We start from the raw sequence: 20,826 nt of genomic DNA, 5'->3' as shown, positions 1-20,826 counted from the left end.
ATGAAGAAGCAATTCCCACACTGATTATTCAGGAGAATTACAACGTGATTGTTCCCAAGACACCAAACAGTTTTCAAAAGGTAAATGGCATAGTGAGCTGCCATAAACTGCTCATTAGTTCATGTCAATTCTGGCAGCACCACAGGATCCCTGAAATAGTTACTGGTGGTATAAACATTTAAGGGGAAAAATGCAACATCTATTATCACAGGTTAAATCAGTACTTCACAGTGCATCTATGTACAACTGTCCTCACTAATAAATGGATCATACTCAAGTTTGGACACACATTCAGCAAAAATCACTACCTACAACTCAAAAATAATTTGCAGAATAGGACACAAAAAAAAAGATACGAGACAAGACAATAATAGATATGGGATTCAAATGCCACAGGAGGCACAGCTGAACACCAACTGCATAGTACCTGCAGCAGGTATCCACAGAGCCTCATCTTTTAGGGGTTTGATAGTCCAACTCCTTAATCATTTATGAAACTTCAAAGACAAAAAATAGCAGCAATCCATTTGAAACAAAACTGACTTGAAAGTTACTGGTTTTTTCAAATCAGGATTCAAGGCTGGGCAGGGAGATAGTGGCCACTGTAAAGAGATTTGCCTTTGAAACATCAAAGGAATAGGCCTATGATAGGATTCCTCAACAGTGTTTCTGCTCCTTTTCAGGCTGAAGTGGCTGTCTAGTAAGAGCTCTTATAGATGGTTTTTTATTCACATGAAAATTTTGTAGCAATTTACAGGAGGTTTGAGTCTATTTTAGAAAATATTGATACACTCTAAGCATTTCAAGACTTACTCAAACCAAAAAGATGTTTAAAAAGTGTATTTCTATGATCTGCACTTAGGAAAAGTTCCTGATGCTGACAATTAGAAGCGTGTGAGCTTTATCCTGCCATAAAATTAGAGAGGAAAAAATGCCAGTCTACACTAAAACATGACAGCACACCATTAAAATTACCAGAACCTAAGTGTGCATATCATGCACTTCTAGACATGGCATTTTTAGCTTCCAGGCATCACATTTTCAACAAGAGAATCCCAATAAACTCTGCACCTATCTGACTACATTCTCTAATGTGTAAAGCCCCTCATGTATCTGGAAATATGTTCAGCCAACAAGGGGCAGGACATCATCAAGAACACAAAGTCAATCTGATCTTTCATCCTTCCCATTACCCTGAAAGAAATGAGGCTGCAAGTGGAACATATCCTTTTGCTGCCAACCACCAGTCTCTGCCTACTGGAGCTTCAAGCAGATGGATTAAAGGAAGATTTTTTAAGAGGAAGCTTGGAACAGCACTTCCTACACTGGAATTTCTATCTACCACTTGACTGCAGTGACTGCTTTAAAATTCACCTTAATATGCAAAAACCATTGAAGATGTTAGAATTACATTCATTTATCTACAGAAAGCTCCTAATTTCCAACACATTTTCACATTTTCCTTACGTGTGCAAGTGTTTACTTTCATGTGACATAACTGTACTGCTACAGATTAAGACTGAGGTGGCCACTACTCTCAGTCACTGCAGGAGACTCAACTTCCAGTACATGCTCTCTAATCAAGAAGATGAAATTTCTACAGTGACTTAAAAGATCATATTTAATAGTATGCTGCACACCTATTAGCAGAAAAACTCAGTAGTCTTGCCAAGGACTCTTTCAGTAAAATGAATGGCACAAAGGGATTTCATATGAAGCAGCTGCCATCAATACACACAGCAAAGAATGTCCTTGCTGAATGCAGCTTTTAACACCATTCAACAATCTCAACTCACTCTGCAGGGCAGCTCAGTCTAAGAGAGCACCTGAGCTTCTACAAGCCAAGAAATGAATGTGCACATAAAGTCAGCAGATGTAAGATGTTAAAAACCCAAGAACACCTTTCCTTTTACAAATCCAATACTGAAGATCTCCTAACCTGCAGGAGGTACACAACTTTCTGGAAATAAGGATGTGCATAAAGATTGAAAAACTGAACAAGATCAAGCAAGAGACCTGCAACAGCCACAGTGCCACAGACATAGTGGCAAAGCTGAGAAGAGCCTGAAGCTGCCCAGCAATGTGAAAAAAGACTCCTCAGACAAAGGGAAGAAAACACATTAAGATACTTCTGACATTAGGCAAAAGCACAAACTCTCAGTAGCCATTCCCAGGATTATGATCACATTATTGCTTACCTAGTTAGAAAAGATCTGGTACTGTTTCACAGGGACAGAGAAAAGACATAGAATAGTCTAAAAGCAATTTTTGCTTCTCATAAAACAGTAACTTACTTTGGTAGTGCTAGAAAAATGCACAGAAGGTACAAATCCACAAGTAAAGATTTTTTTGGAGTGTTTCCAGATAATCTGTCCTGATGCATAATTTTGTGGGAAGCACCACAGGGAAAAGCAAAATAAACTCTGACAAAGCCATATGTGAGCAGCAAAACAGACCTCTATACTCTGGCAATATTCTACCCTGCCAAATTCCTGCTTTTCATTGGTCAAATCAATGAAGCAAAGATAGCACTGGCTTGGAGTTCTGCTGATGTGAAGGGGGGAAAATACAGAAAATCTAATGGCGAATATGTATAAATATTGATGTATTTTTTTAGGCTGTCTTGTCCCAACATAATCAGAAATCAGAGCTATGCAGGTATCTTTTTTTAACCCTCTTTGGGATTAAACACTTCCTAAATAAGCAGCAGTATGAACAGCTTTGCTGAGAGCTACCCTAAGAAATGTAGCTCAAATGCTTGTGTTAACTTAGAGAAAACAGTATTTGCAAATCAAAACAATTACAGATGTGCTTCTGTGAAAGGAGAATTGAGGGCATGTATCTTGTCAAGAAAGGACAGCAACTGGTATCTTTCACAGAGCAATTACATGGCAAGGAGTGCCTCAGTACCCTCTCACCAAAACAGGTAGATTGTCCTCGGAAATTCACAAATTATAGTACTTTCCTAGTTTTGAAAAATGACATTTATTGTTTTTTGAGAAGCACATTCTCTTTTCAGTTTCCATTTTTCCTGCTCTTCTCAGGCTTTACATCAGAACAGCAAACATGGTAAAAGCTGAAAAGGCTTTGCTTGTTCAGCTGGCCACAGTCCAACAACATTATGTCTTACTTCAGGCAAAACATTTGTTTCAAGCTTCAAGAAAAAAAACCCAGCAGCCCGAAGCACATTTCCATGAAGTGATAAACAAACAAATTGTTCCATCTCTGGCAAAGAATGAGCTGAGTCACGCTTGCATGACTGGCAAGGTGTTCAGAGATCTCACCTTGTACGGGCGTCACCACGGTCCCCTTGAAATGCGGATTGATGTGGATGTTCTTCGGCTGCTGGGGGGTCACTGGAGGGGGAGTCATCATTATTCGAGGTGTTTCTATCTGAGGGGGCATATGTAGCCCTGGAGGAGGAGAAGAATGATGCTGATGCTGTAAAGGAAGCAGAGATTGTAACTGTTGCTGCTGCTGCTGTTGTTGCTGCTGTTGCTGTTGTTGTTGGTGTTGCTGCTGCTGTTGCTGCTGGAACAGACTCATAACAGGTTGCTGGTGTGTTGGAATTAACCTCTGTGAGTGAGTCTAAAGTCAGACAAAAGAACAGAGTCACTAGGCTTTAAAGTCAAAATATCCTGACATAAATGAGCACAAAACCAAGACATCTCTGGAGAACAATTAAGGCCAATTATGAACAGAAAAAATTCTTTTCCCTAAAATCAACTGGATCCACCATAAACCATCAGCACAGGAAAGCAAAGGAGCAATCAAAAACATTCAAGTGAAGAAGAAAGCAACAAAGAGCAAAGAAGCATAGGGAATGCAGACACATTCACTCATTTTTAACAGTGAAACTGTCTGGTTTCATATGTAGTCAGGGCTCTGCACAGGTCAGTGTTATTAACTGCAATAAGGTTTATGTGGAGATCACTAGAAATCTGAGTCCTAGTACCAAAACAAATCCACTACCTCTTCTCTCATGTATACAAGAGCCTCCCTCAGATAACAGACCTAGCACTAGCAACAGAAGTCAAAATACAAATTCAGGTATCAGTGCAGCACAAATTCAACTACTCTTCAATATCAGTGCAGCACACCTAACCATACTGCTTGAAGAAAAAACTCATTTGAAGATATATTTCAAAGGTCTCCTTCCAAACACAGAAGAAAGTCTCTTGCTGCTCAACTCCTAGAAAAAAATGGCCAAAATCAGTGCTAATAAAAAAAATAGTGTCTCTTCTCAGAGACATCCTTCTGCCCCTCAAGTCACTGTTACTAGATCTCTGTCCTAGATCAGCAACTTCCAAGAGGCATTGCAAGAAGAGGCCCAAGGAGGCAACCTTTTAGCAACCAAGGTGCGACAGACTTTCTTGTTTCTTTCACTGTACATAAAGCAAAGCAGCTACACAGTATGCACAAAAAGACACTGTGATGAACACAAAAGTATTTACATTTAAAATCAAAATAGCTTGCAATGACTGCAGCAAAACAGAAAAAAATATTCAACCTTCACTGCTTGAAAAGCACAAAATTTACTAATGCAGGGCTCTCAAGCACTGAATATCCACTGACTCCTGCCAGTGACCAGCACCTACTTACTGCTGTTGGAAAAAATCACCTTTGTTTAACACAGATGACCTTGTCCTGCAAAGATATATAAAGACTTTGTTCTACAATCTCAGCTTCCAGTATATTTTATGACAGTGAACAAAAATAAGTGATGACCTCTTGATCACTTGCTGGAGATGGTTTTGGTTTTCATAAGGTTTTTTTTGATGGGAAAAGTAAAGTCTTAATATTGTGATACAAAGCACAGCAGAGAAATAGAAAAGAGCAACAAAGCTAAATTTCATTTGAAATCCCGAAATAGTAAATTATCTAGTAATGAAGTGCTGATTACTGTCCTCAGCTTTTATTTACCTCCATAGTAGCAGAGCTTATAGGCAAACAGACTTTTTAAAGAAGTATCAGCAAAAACATTACCTTGACAGAAGCCAAGAAGCATTTTACAAAATCATATTTTTTAAACTACATTATTATAAATAATGGAGGATTGAACATGTTTCCATGTTGCATGTAGACTTTTCAGAGGAATTCAGTTTTTCCTCCATCCTCATGCAAACCAGCAGTTAAGTCTGACTGTGACTCATCAGTCAAAATGCACTTTTCATTTGGAGGTCTTGAGATTGCTCAAGGTGAAGCCAGTAACAGGACTGAGCACATACTTTGCAATCATCACATCACACAAAGCCCACACTGCCTAAGAGTGCCCAGAAAGAGCAGAAGGTCTACATTGGAACATATATCCCATCTTTGCAAAGATTCATGATTTAAAATACATTTCTCTACAACTTCCTGCAAGGATGCTCAAAGAATACTAAGGATTGAAAGGTACCATTGATGGCTGGTTTGGCAGCAGTGCAGGCCTGTGATCCTTCATTCTTCCCCTGTCATTATTGTCTCTCCTTTGGTCTCCCATTCCATGGCACATGACTGAGCCTCCTCTTCTCCCTCCTCTCCTGGAGCCGTACCGCCCCTGCTTGAGCTGCCTCTCCCTCTCTTCAAACTCACGTAGGGCTGCCTGGGCTTCTGCAGAAAGCTCTGTCGAGACACAAAAATGGGGAAAATTATTTTAGCTTCGTGCTGAAAAGGCGGAAAACACAATGACAAATAAAACACTGCTAGAACTACAGAAGAATCCCTGCAACTAACAAAATTTGTAGGCACTTTGATCTCCTTTAGGTGGCATGTTAACATTTTGTTAAAACATCTTTAAAAGGGAAAAGCACAGATACTTCTGTCTTCTGCGCAGGCAAAAAGCAGCAGATAAATGAAACAAACATGAACAAAAAGGTTTGGTTGTTTTCTTTTTCAAGATGGTATTGAAGTCTGTCTTCTGCTCTAAGAGAAGGCTGTGGCTCCCCTCAAAGTATTATCTTTAACATCTCACTTATCTGCAAATGTCAGGAAAGACAATGAACCTGCAGTAAACTTTACAGTAAAGGATCTGCTGAGTATTCCATATAAACAGATTTTATGCACCACTCTTCTGCACATTGGCCTACTCCAAAGAAGGACATCCTGCTTGCTGAAATGTTTCAAGTACATAACTAAATTTTTGTTTTACTGTATGTGGTTTAAGAACCAACTGTACTTCACAAGTGGTAATTCCACTGAAGAGAGAGCACACATTAAAATCTGTGCTTAGCTCAAGCCAAACACATGGCTGCTGGTAACACCCAGCCAACTCACATCATTGGGTTGGCTGTGTTGAGTAAACACCAGAAAACACATGGTACTTAGCAAAGATGACAAATTTGCTTGAAGCCTTGGATAGCGCTGACAACATTAAAATGATGCAGTAATAGACCCAGGTAACGAAATCACTTGAAAATACAGAAAAGGTCTACAACAGACTTCAGAAAACATACCATGAAAGTATAAGCAGAACCACTCACCAGGTTTCAATCACTTACAAGGGGTAATAAACTTTAACTCAAACATGCAGCTGAATCTTTTGCCATGTGCTAGTCAGATCCTTTGTTAACCCTAATATGGATTTCTGCCTCTAACACAGCAAAATTAAACTACTAAAAACAAACACACTCGTGACAAATAAAAGCATATTTTGAATTAATATGGTATTTACTTGTCAATACTACACACAGTGGCCATAATATCAGAATTACAGTAATTAGTATCTGGCAGGAGACATTACAACTGTCTCCACACCATGAGATATCCTCTCCCAAGAATACATAACTAAATCAATTAGAAAACTAACAATTTCTTGTGAGTCTAAAGGCCAAAGCTACTTAACCCACCTCCATCTTTAACATCTTCATAAGTAATCTCTGTTAGTCTTTGAAGTTGAGGATTGACAGAAGGGCAGAAAAGGGTGAGCACTGAGCATTCCCTCTGCGGCAGTTGTTCTTACTTTGCTACAAAAACTATCTGCATGACTGAGCTGTAAAGACTGTCAATTTGCATGTCCCAGTTTTCAGAAGTATTTAGCACCTCCACAAAGCAGGAGCTTTTCAATTTTTAAAAAGTTCTGAACTTGCTGATGGCCTGTAAGAACACAGCAAACATGACAGACTTCTAAAAGCCCAGGATCTGCCCGGGTTTCCTATTTTATTTTTGGACATTGGTGATGAGAAGTTTCTCTACCTCCTTTTCTCTCCACTCTGACACCACAACTGAATGGCATAAAGCCTTAACAAATACTCTTATGAAATGCTACCTTTGCCCTCAAGGCACAGTAGAGCCCAAGACAGTCAGGCTTTATCAGGAAAATTTTACACAATGCTTACAATGAGGGAAGAAATCACAGTCCCTCAAGTCTTAGTATGAAGTGTCCATTTCTAACAAAAATTAAGAGAAATGTACTCTTGCCCAAAGCAATTAAAAACATTAGATGCAAGTAACCCAACTGCCATAGCCATTTCTGGCTGCCAGGGATCAAAAATGCTGGTTAGGTAGGAAAAACTATCTAGCTCTTATGTCAAGTCTTCTTCCTCTCCACACCTGAATCAAGTTGTGTTTCTTCAGAAACCCACAAACACTGAAGGGCAAATGTGGGCTTTGACCTGACCCGCCTGAAAGACAGACCCCTACTCTCCATACATTCAAGAGGGAAAATAGTGCCACTATGCTGCAAAAGAGTGTCTCTATCCCTCATCCAGAAATGATCCAAGTCCTGCAGGGCATCCTGAGCGTTCTGCTGCTTGGACAGATGTTTTGTTTTCCCAGGAAGAGGACAGGGAGGGCAATTTCTCTGACATCTTCCACACTACAACCCTGAACTCAGCACTAGAGTCTGGAAAATAAAGTTCAGTCATTGCAACAAGTACCTACCAATGATGGTGAAGTTCCTATTAAATAACTTTGATCATATGTGAGGAAGGCAATTTTTAATGAACCTGGGAACAGAGCTAAGCTTCCTAAAAATCAAAATTATGGCCAAGTCTCTCAGCCTCTTGAGCACACACTGAAGGACACTGAATAGAAACAAGGATGGGCTGCTCCCAACAAAATTACTTCAGAGCACTGTGCTGATAAAGCTTGGGGAGGGAATGACAGCATCCATGCAAAGTCAAGTCTGTCAATCTTGGATGTGCAGAATCACTCTCTTTAAAATACATAAATTGTTTTCCTCCTCACTTTACACAAAATTTCTCAATTTTTTAAGGCCTTGTCCTTAAAGGCACAGTCCAAACTTCCAGTTTTTCAGCCAGAGTAGGGACCAACTTTGGAAAAAAATCCCAAACAAAACCACACAAAAATTCACATACATACTACACCTATGACCACAGAAGTACAACATAAAAACTGCATTTTAAAAACAAGACGATTACATCAACATCAAGTATATTTCCTCCACAACATGCCACTGCTTAGACACATAAGTGCAGGTTCAGAACCCACTTGCAGAAGTTAAGACTGATGCCATGAGCACCTCAAGTGCTGCATGTAGCTACACATCACCCACCACACATCAAAATATCATCAGCTCTATTATGAGGGGGCTGCATATTGAATTTGAGAGCACTGTGTCCCACACACAGATCAAGCAGAGGAGAAGGCACGGGAGATGGTTTTGCAAGGAGGGAAGCAACAGAAACAGTCCCTGCTTCCCTGAAAGCAGCCTCAGACTGCTCAAGAAAAGAGGGGATGAGCAAAGGAAGAAGAGATTCTCCTTCCCTCCCTGGGCTCTTCCAAGCACAGCCAGGTGTTCATTCATATGAACACAGCTCCTCCCTGGCTAAGAACTCGTGCACAACTACAAATACAAATTCATTTACATATATATGCAGTATGTTGTCATTTCTCCTCATCATCCAGATCTGCAAACTGATTACACTCTATGCTTCTGGACACAGAGCAACTGGACAAATTTAGAACACTTCAACTTCCCAGGCCTGCCTGAAATCTCAGACATGAGGCATCACAGTGAACATAAGCCAGCTAAGCAGGGCATAACAAGAAGTACTGCCACATCCAAAGTGACCTTTGTTAGCACTTTGCAATTGGTTCTGCAGAAGTCTAAGGGTTTGAGTTGTGTATTTTTGATTAGATAGAAAGGGAATACTTTAATTTGGTAATACCAAAGACATTTTTACTCTTCACATTCTTTAAGATCTGATTACATCCAGAGAATAATTACTATTCCCACTCTGAGAAGGCTTCATGTACAGGCACTGAAAGAAGATAATGTACTTCTTATCAAAGGTGACAAACTTGGTATTGCCAGAAATCAATTGCACAGCTGTCCTACAATACCCCTCTTCTGAACTTTGAAAATCCATTCTTTACATTATCTTGGATGAAGAATTGTTTAGGAAAGATCTTAGCTACATTACTGAGAACACTGTATCTTTACATCTTTTTTACCAGCACACACTTGGTCTCATCTTGACTGTACAGTTCTCACACACAGTTAATGCAGTGAATCAGCAATTATTTTTCCAGTGTCTCTAAGTGTCAAGATTAATTTCACTATTGCTGGTAATAAAATGGTTTCAAATGACATCTTTAATCAGTAAGTAAGAATGCACTCCTCCAATAGAGACAAGCTGTCACAAAAGGTCACCAAAATGTGACAGGATGGAAATTACGTTTGTAACTTCAACTGAAATGTTAATTCCTCTTTAAGTGTTTTCTGAACTATGTTCATATTTTAGAGTAAGGAGATGTAGGTCTGCAATGAAATTTCATTTTTAAACCATAGCAGCTGTAAAAATTTGCTCTATAATCTTAAAAGGAAGCAGATATTTATATCTGCAAACAGAATTTTTGTGGTTTAACCTTCTACTACATGGTCAGTTATCTGGTCTCTATCAACAAATCATTAAGAAAAACTAGTATATGGATAGAAACCATTTCACAACAGCAATATTGTGGTTTTGCCAAACATTAGTTTAAAAACCTCTTTATAGAATCATCCACATGTGCACTCATCTTTTCCTTCTATCTCAGAGCTACATCCCAGATTATTAAGAATTACATTTGGAAGTCTAATTCAAATCACTGTTCCCTTAACAGTCATGCTCCACTATAAGGTTTTCTCCTTACTGGCTGGTCTTGTTTTTATATTAAACTAAATCCACAGACAGATGAAAACAAATGCAATTGTCCTTTATCTTGTAATTATGTGCAGAAATTTAGTTATTCCAGTGCACTCTTGTTTTTAAATTTTCTGTTTTGTCAAGCCACCAACACCTTTTGTATAAACAAGATACAGTCTCTGTGTGGTTTGTAGAAATGTGGTCTCATGGTTGCAAATATATTTGGAATGCACCTGAGCTTAAACACCCTTTGCCTTTACTACCACTCATTACAGCTCTGCAAAACAATCCATTGCCACAAAGCCTCACCCAAAGTTTCTGGAATGTTCCTCCTTTCTCTTGTCACATCTGAGAGCCTGATGATGGTTCCTTCTTTCCGTTCGGTTTTGAAACGTAATCGTCCGGACTCTTCATCATCATCCTCCTCCTCATCAGACTCTTCTTTTGTTTCTTCTTGAAGTTCCAGAGACCCAATAGCTGCCTAAATCACAAAAAACCAGAGGACATGTAGCCTCAAAAAAACAAGTCTCTTATAAACAGTATCAAAAGCAAGCTTTCTTTAAAAGCCCCTTTCTACAAATTTTTCTGGCATTATACATTGTGTTCATTATAATTCAGGGAACATTTAAGAGCTGGTGATTTTTTTTAAATAAAAATATATGTACTATATGATAAATAATAAAGTAAAACACATTTAGAAAATAAATTTGCTGTAATATTTAAGGGATTATTGAAACTCCAGTTAGAACCTCCATCTGATTAGTAGGTACTTCTGCACACAGATTTTTATCACTGAATTGACTATGATGTAAACTTTGGTTACTACCAGATTCAAATAACAGAACAGTAAAATCCATTTTTTTTCATCTTTTAACAACTGTCAGTACCATGCTGTTAAAAAAACCTAACCAAACAAGATAACCTTGTATCTCAATCCCATTCCTCTAGGTATGTATGCCTTTACCTTGCTCCTCAAATACCTCCCAGTTTCAATTCAGTACTGGATGGGAGAATAAGAATAAGATTGGATAAAACTGGAAATACCAAATTTATATTCTGGATGCTATTGGAATGCTTCTGGAATTTACTTTCCAGTTCTCTCTAGACATTTATTTAAATAAAACAATGTTCCACATGAAAATGGATCCCTCTCCTTCAAATGAATAGAAACTTAGAAAAAGATTCCATTTTCACATGTAGACCTGATGAAAATGTCCAGAGTGTTACACAAGTTATACTGGATTTCTACAGCATTAGAAGTGTTCTAATATCATGTGATTCTCCATAAAAATTTTTGGTTACTTGATTATGTGGTATTTGATTATTTCTTGTACAAGCCTACTTGTTCCTTTCTTAGAGCCTGTTAAATTAAAATGCACATGCATTTTAATTCTATGCAAAGCCACTAAATACATCATAAATTTAATGCTGCTTGAGGACAGTTAAGAAATGAGCCAAATCTAACATGTAAAAATGGTTTAATCTTCTAATTAACCAGATCAGTGCAGAAATTTATATGAGAAAGGCACAGCAAGTGTGACAGTCAGGTGGACAGATATTAAATCACAAATCAAGAAAGAATTAATAGCATAATTGTGCAAGAGATTGCAAATTTCCCTATCCAGCAACCTAACTGCATCCATAACCAAAATAAAAATGTGTGAAGCAAGATCAGAGACAGGGTGACCTGGCAAAACAGTTTCTGCTTTAAAAGACAGCAAACCTGATGAACTCAAGCTCAAAGCTACTCCAGCTTTGGTCTGGTGAATAAATGATCTGCATACTTAATTACAGGGCTTTAATGGGCTACTGATCCCATTTTATCCATTCCAGACAAACTTTTAAGCCCTCCATTTCCTGACCTCACAAAACTGCTTTAAGATACAACTAAGAGAACAGTCAAATTTTACAAAAGATTTTAAGGCTTTCATGTTACAAATATATTTATTTTGGTATAAAAACTTAATCATATTAAAAAAAAAAAAAAAAAAGCCAGGTAAAAACAACAGGGAAAGCAGGAGGAAAAAAACACCTTCAACAAGACTGAAAGAAATCCAAACCTCAAAAGCAAACCCAACTGAGCACAACTGGTCTAATTAACATATCCACATATAATCAGAACACCTTTGAGGGCAAGCATTTGATACTGGCGGAACAGAGGAGGGATGTTAGCAAGGAAAGAGATGCTAACATGGTTTAATGAAAACAAACAACACCAAGAGAAAGACAGGGCTGGCATTTTACTTGAAAAGAGGGACTCCCAAAAGAGCAAGGAGAAGCAATATCTCTGTTAAATCTGCTTTTCATAAATATCACAAACTCCATAATTTTACTGTCTGACTTCTTCCTTTCAGAAACTTTTCCTTGAGAATCAGGATTTGGAAGTCAGAACTGGAGCAGCTGTTTTGCAAGACATGCTTACTCTACACTGAGCCTCCTGCTTTACTATAAAGCACAAACCCCAGACACATCTAGGACCCTTAGAAGCTACATTGGAATTCTGGTTTTTATTAATCAAAGACTGGTCTCAGTCATGTAATCTCATCTGTGAGTGCTAAACTTAATCATGCAAGGCTCTATGTGTGGCTCAAACTTCAGAATTGGGACTAGAAAGAATAATGAAGTCTATATTGTCCTGAAAACTTCTGCTATGTTTTAATGAAATGCTATTAAAAACCCTGAAACTCTCTGTTGCATTTTGACAATTATCATTCTGGAAAAAAAATCTATTCTAAAAAGAAAATATAAGAAAACATCCTAATTTCCAACAGACTATCAGACTTACCTACAGAACAATAAAAAAAATTCCAAACTTTTCTAGACTAGCATTATTCTACTCTTACCCACTTATACCAATTCTGAAGTCTTGGTCTGCCTCACTTTATTCATCAGCATAATGCTCATGCCACCCATTAACCAGCAACAGCCATACAAGCATTACGTATCAAAGACAAAAAAAATATCAAAGGAGCTAATGACAAAGCAGGCACCAAGGCAAGGCAGTGCTGGAGAATGGTAACTGACCCATATCCAAATCTGATTACACCTTTTATTGAGGGATTTATGCAATGGAACACAAACATGTCTGACAGCCACCCATAAGTTCTCTCCACACAGCTCCAGGAAAGGTTGGCTGAGCAGGGTAGGAGCCCACATCCTTCCCCTGCAGTTTGTTCTGCACTTGTAAAATGCAAGATTCCTGCAGGATCTTTTCCACCTTCCAGCCAAACAGAAGCTGCTTTGCCAAGATACAGCAGGAATGGATTCTATGTTTCAAAAAAACAACTGCAGACACAGAATTAAGCCTTATTATTACTTACAGGATTGGCTTTAATACCTGCTAATCATGAATATCTCTGCATAGATTTTAACAGCCCTTGAATGGCCACTTGAGGTCACTGCACTGGACTCACCAGCCCAGGCTTCCCAAAGGGAGCTCTACATTTCCCACTATGACACCCTGCACAAAGCTACCACAGAGCTTTGCTGACCCTTACACAGAAACAGAATGACCTTTCTGGTGCCACGAGGTCAGGGGCTCCTGCCATCCTCATTCAATAACTGTGCCCTAAATCCCAGCCACTGAGCAGGACTCCTCACACTGGGTTATGATCTGCTGTGGAGAAGGGCTGAGGGCTCCTGCCCTGAGCAGCTTACAGGAATGGAGTCACACACAGCCCAAGGGATGCTGCAGAAACACTGACACAGCATGATCCTCCCAAAGATGGGATCCCCCAGACACAGGATCCACCCCCCACACAGGGTTCAGGACAGCTTTGTTCCAGATATGCAGAAGATGTGCAAAAACAACTAAATTAAAGGTGAAACAAAGAACTTCTACTAATAAGCCATAAAAAAAGGAAGTGGAGGCATCTGCTACAGGTAAACACTGAAGAAGATGCACTTGCTCAATCCCAGGGGATCAAAAAACAACAGGGCAGATAGGAGGATATTATACCTATTCCAAGGGCACCTCGATTCCACAGATGAAAAATGGAGTCAAAAACCAAATCTAAGTGCCTTATAATATGTTTAAAAATTGGCTGTTTTGATTTGCACTCTTTTCACCACTTTCCTCCATGCTGGCAGGTCGTGTTTTCAAACTTGAACAACAGAACTAAAGTGCAGAAGTTTTGGCTAAGCACAGATGCAACATATCAGACATAATATGTTATTCTGTCCACAAAAAAAAAAAAGAGAGATATGGGTATTTTTTCCCCCAAGCCTTTATTCTATCAAAAGAAAAGCAGTATGCAGCATTTCTTCATGAAATGCTTTCTTGACTAAAGTACTCTTCACTTCTTATTATCCTAACCCAAGACAATGTTTAAATTATGCAATGATAAATCCTCTATCATTGACTTCACAGATTACTTTCAATATAAAACAAAGACATTATGAATTCCAATTTCATGAGATTTAATTTTTATGAACACTTCACAGAAGTAATTAGTGATATTTTCCCTCTAAAATATTTAGGACATGATACATCATGTGGCTGTTCTGTCACACCTATTTGCTGCTGAAACTTCTGGGTGTTGGGTTTTGCTTCATACCTTAGGAAGGCAAAAGTATTTTCTGAAGCAATGCTACATTTTTGAAGGAAGCCACACAGAGTGTTGTTTATTTATTAACCCAAGTTCTCAAATTTTAAGCACTGTTTCAAAAACAAACTTTACCTGCCTACTCCTCACTTCTCCCACCTGAATGCCACTTGTAACAATTGTCTCCCCTCCCTTATTCACTTCTTTCCCCCATCACATTCCAATTCCCCAGCCAGTCAGCTTTTCTCTTGGTTTACAAAATGATTTCTTATTTCTTCATGCAATATAATAAGAAGCTTTAGCTGGTTTTAATGTAACTGCTCAAAATAAAACACCACCCAACATTCTCCTCTGTTACTCAGATGCCAAATTTCAACCAAGAGATAATAATGCTCTTTCTTTGTACCACATCCATTTCTTTGTACCACATCCATTACAGCTCCACTCTTGTTGCAGGAGAATGCCAACCTTTACCCCTGTTTACAAGCACTGAATGTTATGAGATTTGAGGAAAAGTGCTGTTACTTTACACTTGAATAAAGAACAGAACTCTTCAGAGCTGGAGGCAGGCATCTAACCACGCAATGAACAGAAGTGAATACTCTACAAAGGTTCCCTCCCATTCTTCAGAGAGTGCAACTGTGAGTCTACTGCCAAATGGAAGTAAGATCCATACAAAATGATAAAGGAAAAAAAGATGGTACTGTTTTGGAGAAAATAAACCTGTGACAATCTACAAACCATGAAAATAAAGCCAAAATGTAGAGTAACTGAAGGTATGGCCAAAACATTCACCATATATGATGAACAAATTCCATAAAAGCTTCCTTTACAAAACAAATTAAAAACTTGCATCAATGGTACATTTTGAATTAAACACATTTATTTCTGAATTAGACAAATTTAGACAATGTGACTATTAGAGGATTATCACTCTGGAGTTCATGCTCCCAAAATGAAGCTGTGCTTTTACAGCAATAAGTTTGGCACTGAATCCCAGCTATGCATTTAATTTTACACGATGTGCATCGTGTCCATCATCTCAGACTGCGGCTGCAGACACAACAAATGCATCAGTTCATCTCCAAAACACCAAAACAAAAGTGTGCATCATCAATCCAGTGAAGGAATAAAAAGTGTTCAAGGATTTCACAGCTCTTCTGAAGGGCAGATTTAACATTTGGGAAGTAGGAAATTAATGACATGAATGTGTATTTGGTGCAAGATGTTGTGCTTGCAGCAGTGGAAGCTGAAGGATGCAGGTGGTCCCTTTCAATGCAGATCTCCACCTACCAAAAAATGCTGTTTTACCAAGATAGGTTTGATACAACTGGAGCATCACAGCACACCCAGTTGTGAGAACTTCATACAGTAAGGCTGCTGTGTCTTTGAGGAATTAATTTCCTGATGACTTAAAGCTCCAAAGAGGAAATACACTCTGACTACACTTCTCAGCAGGTAATCCATTCAATCCTATTTAATTAAGAACTGGAATAAAAGTAATATTAAAGCAGATTCCTGGTGGGGAAAGGGAAAAAATCTTCCATTAAAAACTTGCTGCAAATTAAAACTGGTTGTGATACCCTTGCCTAATAACAAAAGGGAAAACCTTGCAACACAGTTGAAGCGCAAAAATAAAAAAGCGACTTTTATGAAAGCTTGCAGGGGCACAAAAAATCACATTGCACATGCATGACACAGGATTTCTGTTATTTTTATAAGGTTAATTAATCAGTTTATCTAGCCAGTACATCCAATAGGAAATCACTTCTGTCAGTAACCCAGCCCTGGGTCAGCTGGTCCAGGGGCTGCCTTCCCTTTTTTCTTGTTATGTCTCTTAGGTTCTGGTAGAGCATAAAATGTCCTTGTCAGGAATTATATTCTTAAGACTAAACAGAATCTCAAGAATGTAGAGTAAAGGCTTGTTAAACTGTGATAGAGGGCAGGAAAAATACTAGAACCTACACAAATATGTATTAAAAATATACAAGGCTGTAGATATACATAAAATATATAAAAAGCTAAAAGTGATGCTTTAGGCATCACTACCAGGCTATAATTAGTGAATGCATACTTGGCAGACTTTAGCATAAGCTTTCTTATTGCAAATGAAGGAACTCTCCATTTTCCTCACTGAAGAAGATAAATCTCACAGGAATTTCAGTCTCAGCACAACTTTCAAAACAGCAAACTCTTTGCCTGTCTAAAATACCAAACCTTCCATGCTTACACTCCCCTCACTCAAAGGGTGATACCCAAGAACTGTGTGTACATCCCAACAGCACCAATGATCCACCTGGAAAGGGAAGCACCACAGCTCTGGGAGACTGAACAGACTGTGCAGTATTACTGTCATCTCCTACCCAAATGGGCCCCTGAAGTTTCTAATGTTGAAGCCAAGACTAAATATGCACATTTTGGGCTTTCCCTTATGATTCTAATCCCAAGGGAAGGAGGGGATCTGATGTATCTGACAATATAGATGCTATCACAATTCATTTTATATATAGAGTACTACCATCAACTGGCAAAGTTGCATCAATTCATACCCAGCACCATTCTATGTATAATTCTATGTACAATTCTACAAAATCAAACTGTAACAGAACTAGTTATTTAAAGTTTCCATTAAATTCATTACATACCTCTTCTGATTCATTAGCCATTGTCTGGGTTTCTTCCAACTCCTCATCAGCTGCATACTCTCCTTGTTCTTCCATTGCTCGCTCATTATAGGATTGCATGTAATCTTCATCCTAAAGCAGTAAACAGGAGGCAAATGAATAGGTGGGGTCTGACTGCATTGCTGCAGCTTCCAGAGTGGAAGAGAAGTATGGCATCTCTGGGAACAGTCAACTATAAGTGATATGGCACACTACAGCATAATTAGCAGGGTTTTAACTAGACAGTGATTTCAAAATTATCAAAACCAAAACAGTTTCATTCATATCCCAGCTATGTCATCATAAAGATCCCATTTAATACTATTTGTCCCAACTACTTCTATCTATCTGCATCCACTGATTACAAATTCATGAAGCAAACACTGCAGGACTTTCTGGCCATAGCACATATACATTAACACCAGATTTACCCATCAAATATAAACATTCTTAAAGCATTCTGCAAGAGCTTACATATGAGTGAGTTCAACTCTGAAAAACTATGAACATAAAACAAAAGCAAAATCTTGCTTAAGTTTGCTTGTATTTTTCCAACACCTCACTGATCACGTACAGTTTTGATTAAGATTAAATCATTTCATTAACAATTAAAGTCGGTGCATGTTCTCTAACATGCTGCTTAAATTATATTGAATTATGCAGGTGACATTTTCTGAACTAACCTCCAATCTCTTTATTCAGGTTTAGACAGCTCTCAGTTACAAAAAGGATGAACAAGCAGGACATCAATCACTTTGGGATATTAGCACCTTAAAGATGTCTTTAGCAGGTCAATAATCTTTTCACCTTGGAAGGACTTTATCAGATCTTGTCTAAAGCCTGGATAAAAGCTTTTGCATTAAGTACTTCTAACAATTGGCAGTGCATCTCCACCACACAAAGCAGTTTTCTTCCTTAAGGATACAACCCTCAAGGTCATGATTCTCAACTGCTTTGCAGCATGACAAAGGAGCATTACCTACCGCCAAACAAGCTGTCAACACAAACTTTGTCACAGCCTAGATAAAGAAACTGGCAGACAGTGATAATAGGTCTAATTTCCCCTCCTCCCCAGGGAGGTAAACAGATTTTAAATCAGTCTAAAACCCTACGCACGTGAAGCAATGTTATCTCTGAAGATACAATAGAAGGAAACTCACTGGAAATTCATCTAGGGGTTCATTGATTTCAAGGTCTAGCACTTCATCTTCTTCTCCAGGCTCTTCCCCATATTCTATTTGGTCTTCTGTCAGCTCAGCATCATTGCCTTCATAATGTCCTTCCTCTGCATACTCTGAGGCATATTCTTCAGGTGCTTCAGATTTGTCATAACCAATTTCATCTTCCCCTTGGTCATACTCAGCCTCGTGTTCCAGGGAGGGGTCGTTGATGGACTCGTAGGATGTCAGGATGCCAGGTGTGGCATTGAGGCTCACTGTGACACCTGGAGAGCTGTGAGACGGGCACAATTCAGAGGCTCAAGTCTAACTGGCAACTACTCACAAAGATTCAGCAAAACAAAGCCAACAAATGTAAAATCTCCAAGTTGGTGGATAGAATTATAGCCCATATACTGTTTGACTCCACGCCATGTTCTCATAATGCATACTAAAATGCAGCTTATCACCAGCTGCAGGCTATTTGACCAGGGGAATCAAACCAACCAGATGGTTTAGCAGGTCAAACTGGCAAAAGTCTTGCTTGGTAGCCAAAGCAGACCAGATTCAATTTTAATTCCAAGAATAACAAAAAAAATACACAAAATTACTGTAACTGCATCTGTTTTCCAAATCTTTCAGAATACACTAGCAAAACATTTTTTACTAAATGTATTAACATTGTTCATTCTTGATTATTGAATTCAAACTTGCATTTTTAATGACAGATTTAATGTTCTACATAATATAAAACAAATAGTCCAAACTGTAATGTAAATGTTTTAAGACATTCTTAACTAGCACAGACCCTAAAAAAAATAATCAATAGAAAAACTGCCAAGTTTATAATCTTCAGGCAGGCAAAGCAAAGCTCAGGGTTTACTGTTTACAAAAGTCAGTGCCATCAACACAAAAAAGCAACTAACCAACAGCAGACTAGCTCTTGATTTGAGAGCTCTGTGTATAAGGAACACAACGAATTTTTTTTTTAAATAACATTCCTATTATTCTCCATTTTCCCAAGTTTGGGGGAACAAGACCCAGGCAGCTTTGAGCTATTTGCATCTCTAGGAGAGAGAAGATTTAAAACAAAAGTGAAGACATTATGCAGGATTATCATTATCCTCCCAACTAGAGAAACATGAGGTTGACTGGAAACATAAGGGGAAGGGAAAGGCTCTCTGTGGCAATAAAACTGCTAAAAATGCAAAACTTGTCTACAGAAACCTGCTTCCACTGAGCAGTATCATCACATTTGAGATAATATCAAATTGGGTTTATCACTACTGTGTTTGGTCACACAGCCATCCCTGCTATCCAGGAGTCTCAAGGAGGACATACAGCAAAAACCAGCCAAGAACTCTAACTGGGATTCCCCTTTTTGAAGGGAACAGTCCCACCCTCACTGCATGGAGAAAAATGGCAGCCAATGAAGAGATTGATGGTGGAGCATTTTATCACACCCTCACCAGTCCAACATAAGGACAGGAATCCTTATCCTAATTACAGCTAATACAGAGATCTCAGAGATGGAGATTCCCCTATGTATGTTATAGATACATCCACAGCCCTTCACATGACATGCCTTGCACAGCATGCAATAAGGGAAGCAGGAAAAACAGGCCAGTGAAAGCAGCAATAGCACTGCATCACTGGCATTACAAGCATTTTCTCTCCTACTTCATTCCAGCTTGAAAAACAAAAACAACAAGACATTCATTTTGACTTGTAATGCCCAAAATTCAGCTGAAAAACTGTATTGCCACAGGGTATTCACAGGGCAGGATTCTCAGTAAACTCCCATGGAAATATCTTAATCCTATTAAGTCTGTTCAAAATTTTCTGCTGTGTAATTGTAGAGAAATGTTTAAGTCACAAATTCCCCTCCTCAGAGTCTTAGGAGGTAAGACAGATTTTTAAAAGAAATATGGCAGAAAAGGACTATATAGGAATGATGCCTTTCCTTTGGTCCTAAAAATTAAGAGCCAGACACAATTAAGGGATAAAGGGTTTTTACCTTGGTATTTAATAAGGATCCTCATAGTGCACCACTTCACCAAGGTGGAACATACAAAATGCACACAACACATGACAGATCCCATATACAATTTCTAGACCTTACAAATCAGCATATCTAACAAAGATGCCCCAATGAGAAGACTGAATGAATAGTGTGATATTCTCCCACCCCAAGGAATTCCTCCCTGGCTGGGCCAAATCTCCAATTTACAGGATGGATTCTAGAGAGGACTTTGGCTTCCCAAGATAGTGCAGGGTTTTCCCTGCAGCCTCCTACTACGAGGCCTTTGGGATGTTTGGTCACCTGGCCTAACAGAACACTAGGACTATGATAAATTATCAGACTTAAGGAATTACAAGTATGTATGCTAAG

At 38.6% G+C, this 20,826-nt stretch overlaps 1 protein-coding gene across 5 annotated transcripts in view; it reads right to left on the bottom strand.

Annotated features, from left to right (window-relative positions):
* The window catches only part of RBM33 (RNA binding motif protein 33), a 101,956-nt gene that overhangs the window by 61,585 nt on the left and 19,545 nt on the right, over positions 1 to 20,826 (bottom strand). For 4 of the 5 annotated variants that reach the window (XM_063182144.1, XM_063182195.1, XM_063182255.1 and 1 more), the window contains exons 5-9: positions 18,438 to 18,729; positions 17,260 to 17,370; positions 10,380 to 10,551; positions 5,399 to 5,604; positions 3,285 to 3,441 (exon numbers count right to left, since the gene is read on the bottom strand). In XM_063182144.1, the coding sequence (XP_063038214.1) occupies positions 3,285 to 3,441; positions 5,399 to 5,604; positions 10,380 to 10,551; positions 17,260 to 17,370; positions 18,438 to 18,729 (938 nt within the window). Of the gene's footprint in view, positions 1 to 3,284; positions 3,589 to 5,398; positions 5,605 to 10,379; positions 10,552 to 17,259; positions 17,371 to 18,437; positions 18,730 to 20,826 lie in introns of all 5 variants that reach the window. The other variant, XM_063182080.1, reaches the window with a different exon arrangement.

This window comes from Melospiza melodia, chromosome 1, assembly GCF_035770615.1.
Source record: "Melospiza melodia melodia isolate bMelMel2 chromosome 1, bMelMel2.pri, whole genome shotgun sequence".
In the NCBI taxonomy this organism is placed as follows: domain Eukaryota; kingdom Metazoa; phylum Chordata; class Aves; order Passeriformes; family Passerellidae; genus Melospiza; species Melospiza melodia.
This window is presented reverse-complemented; position numbering and strand designations above follow the sequence as displayed.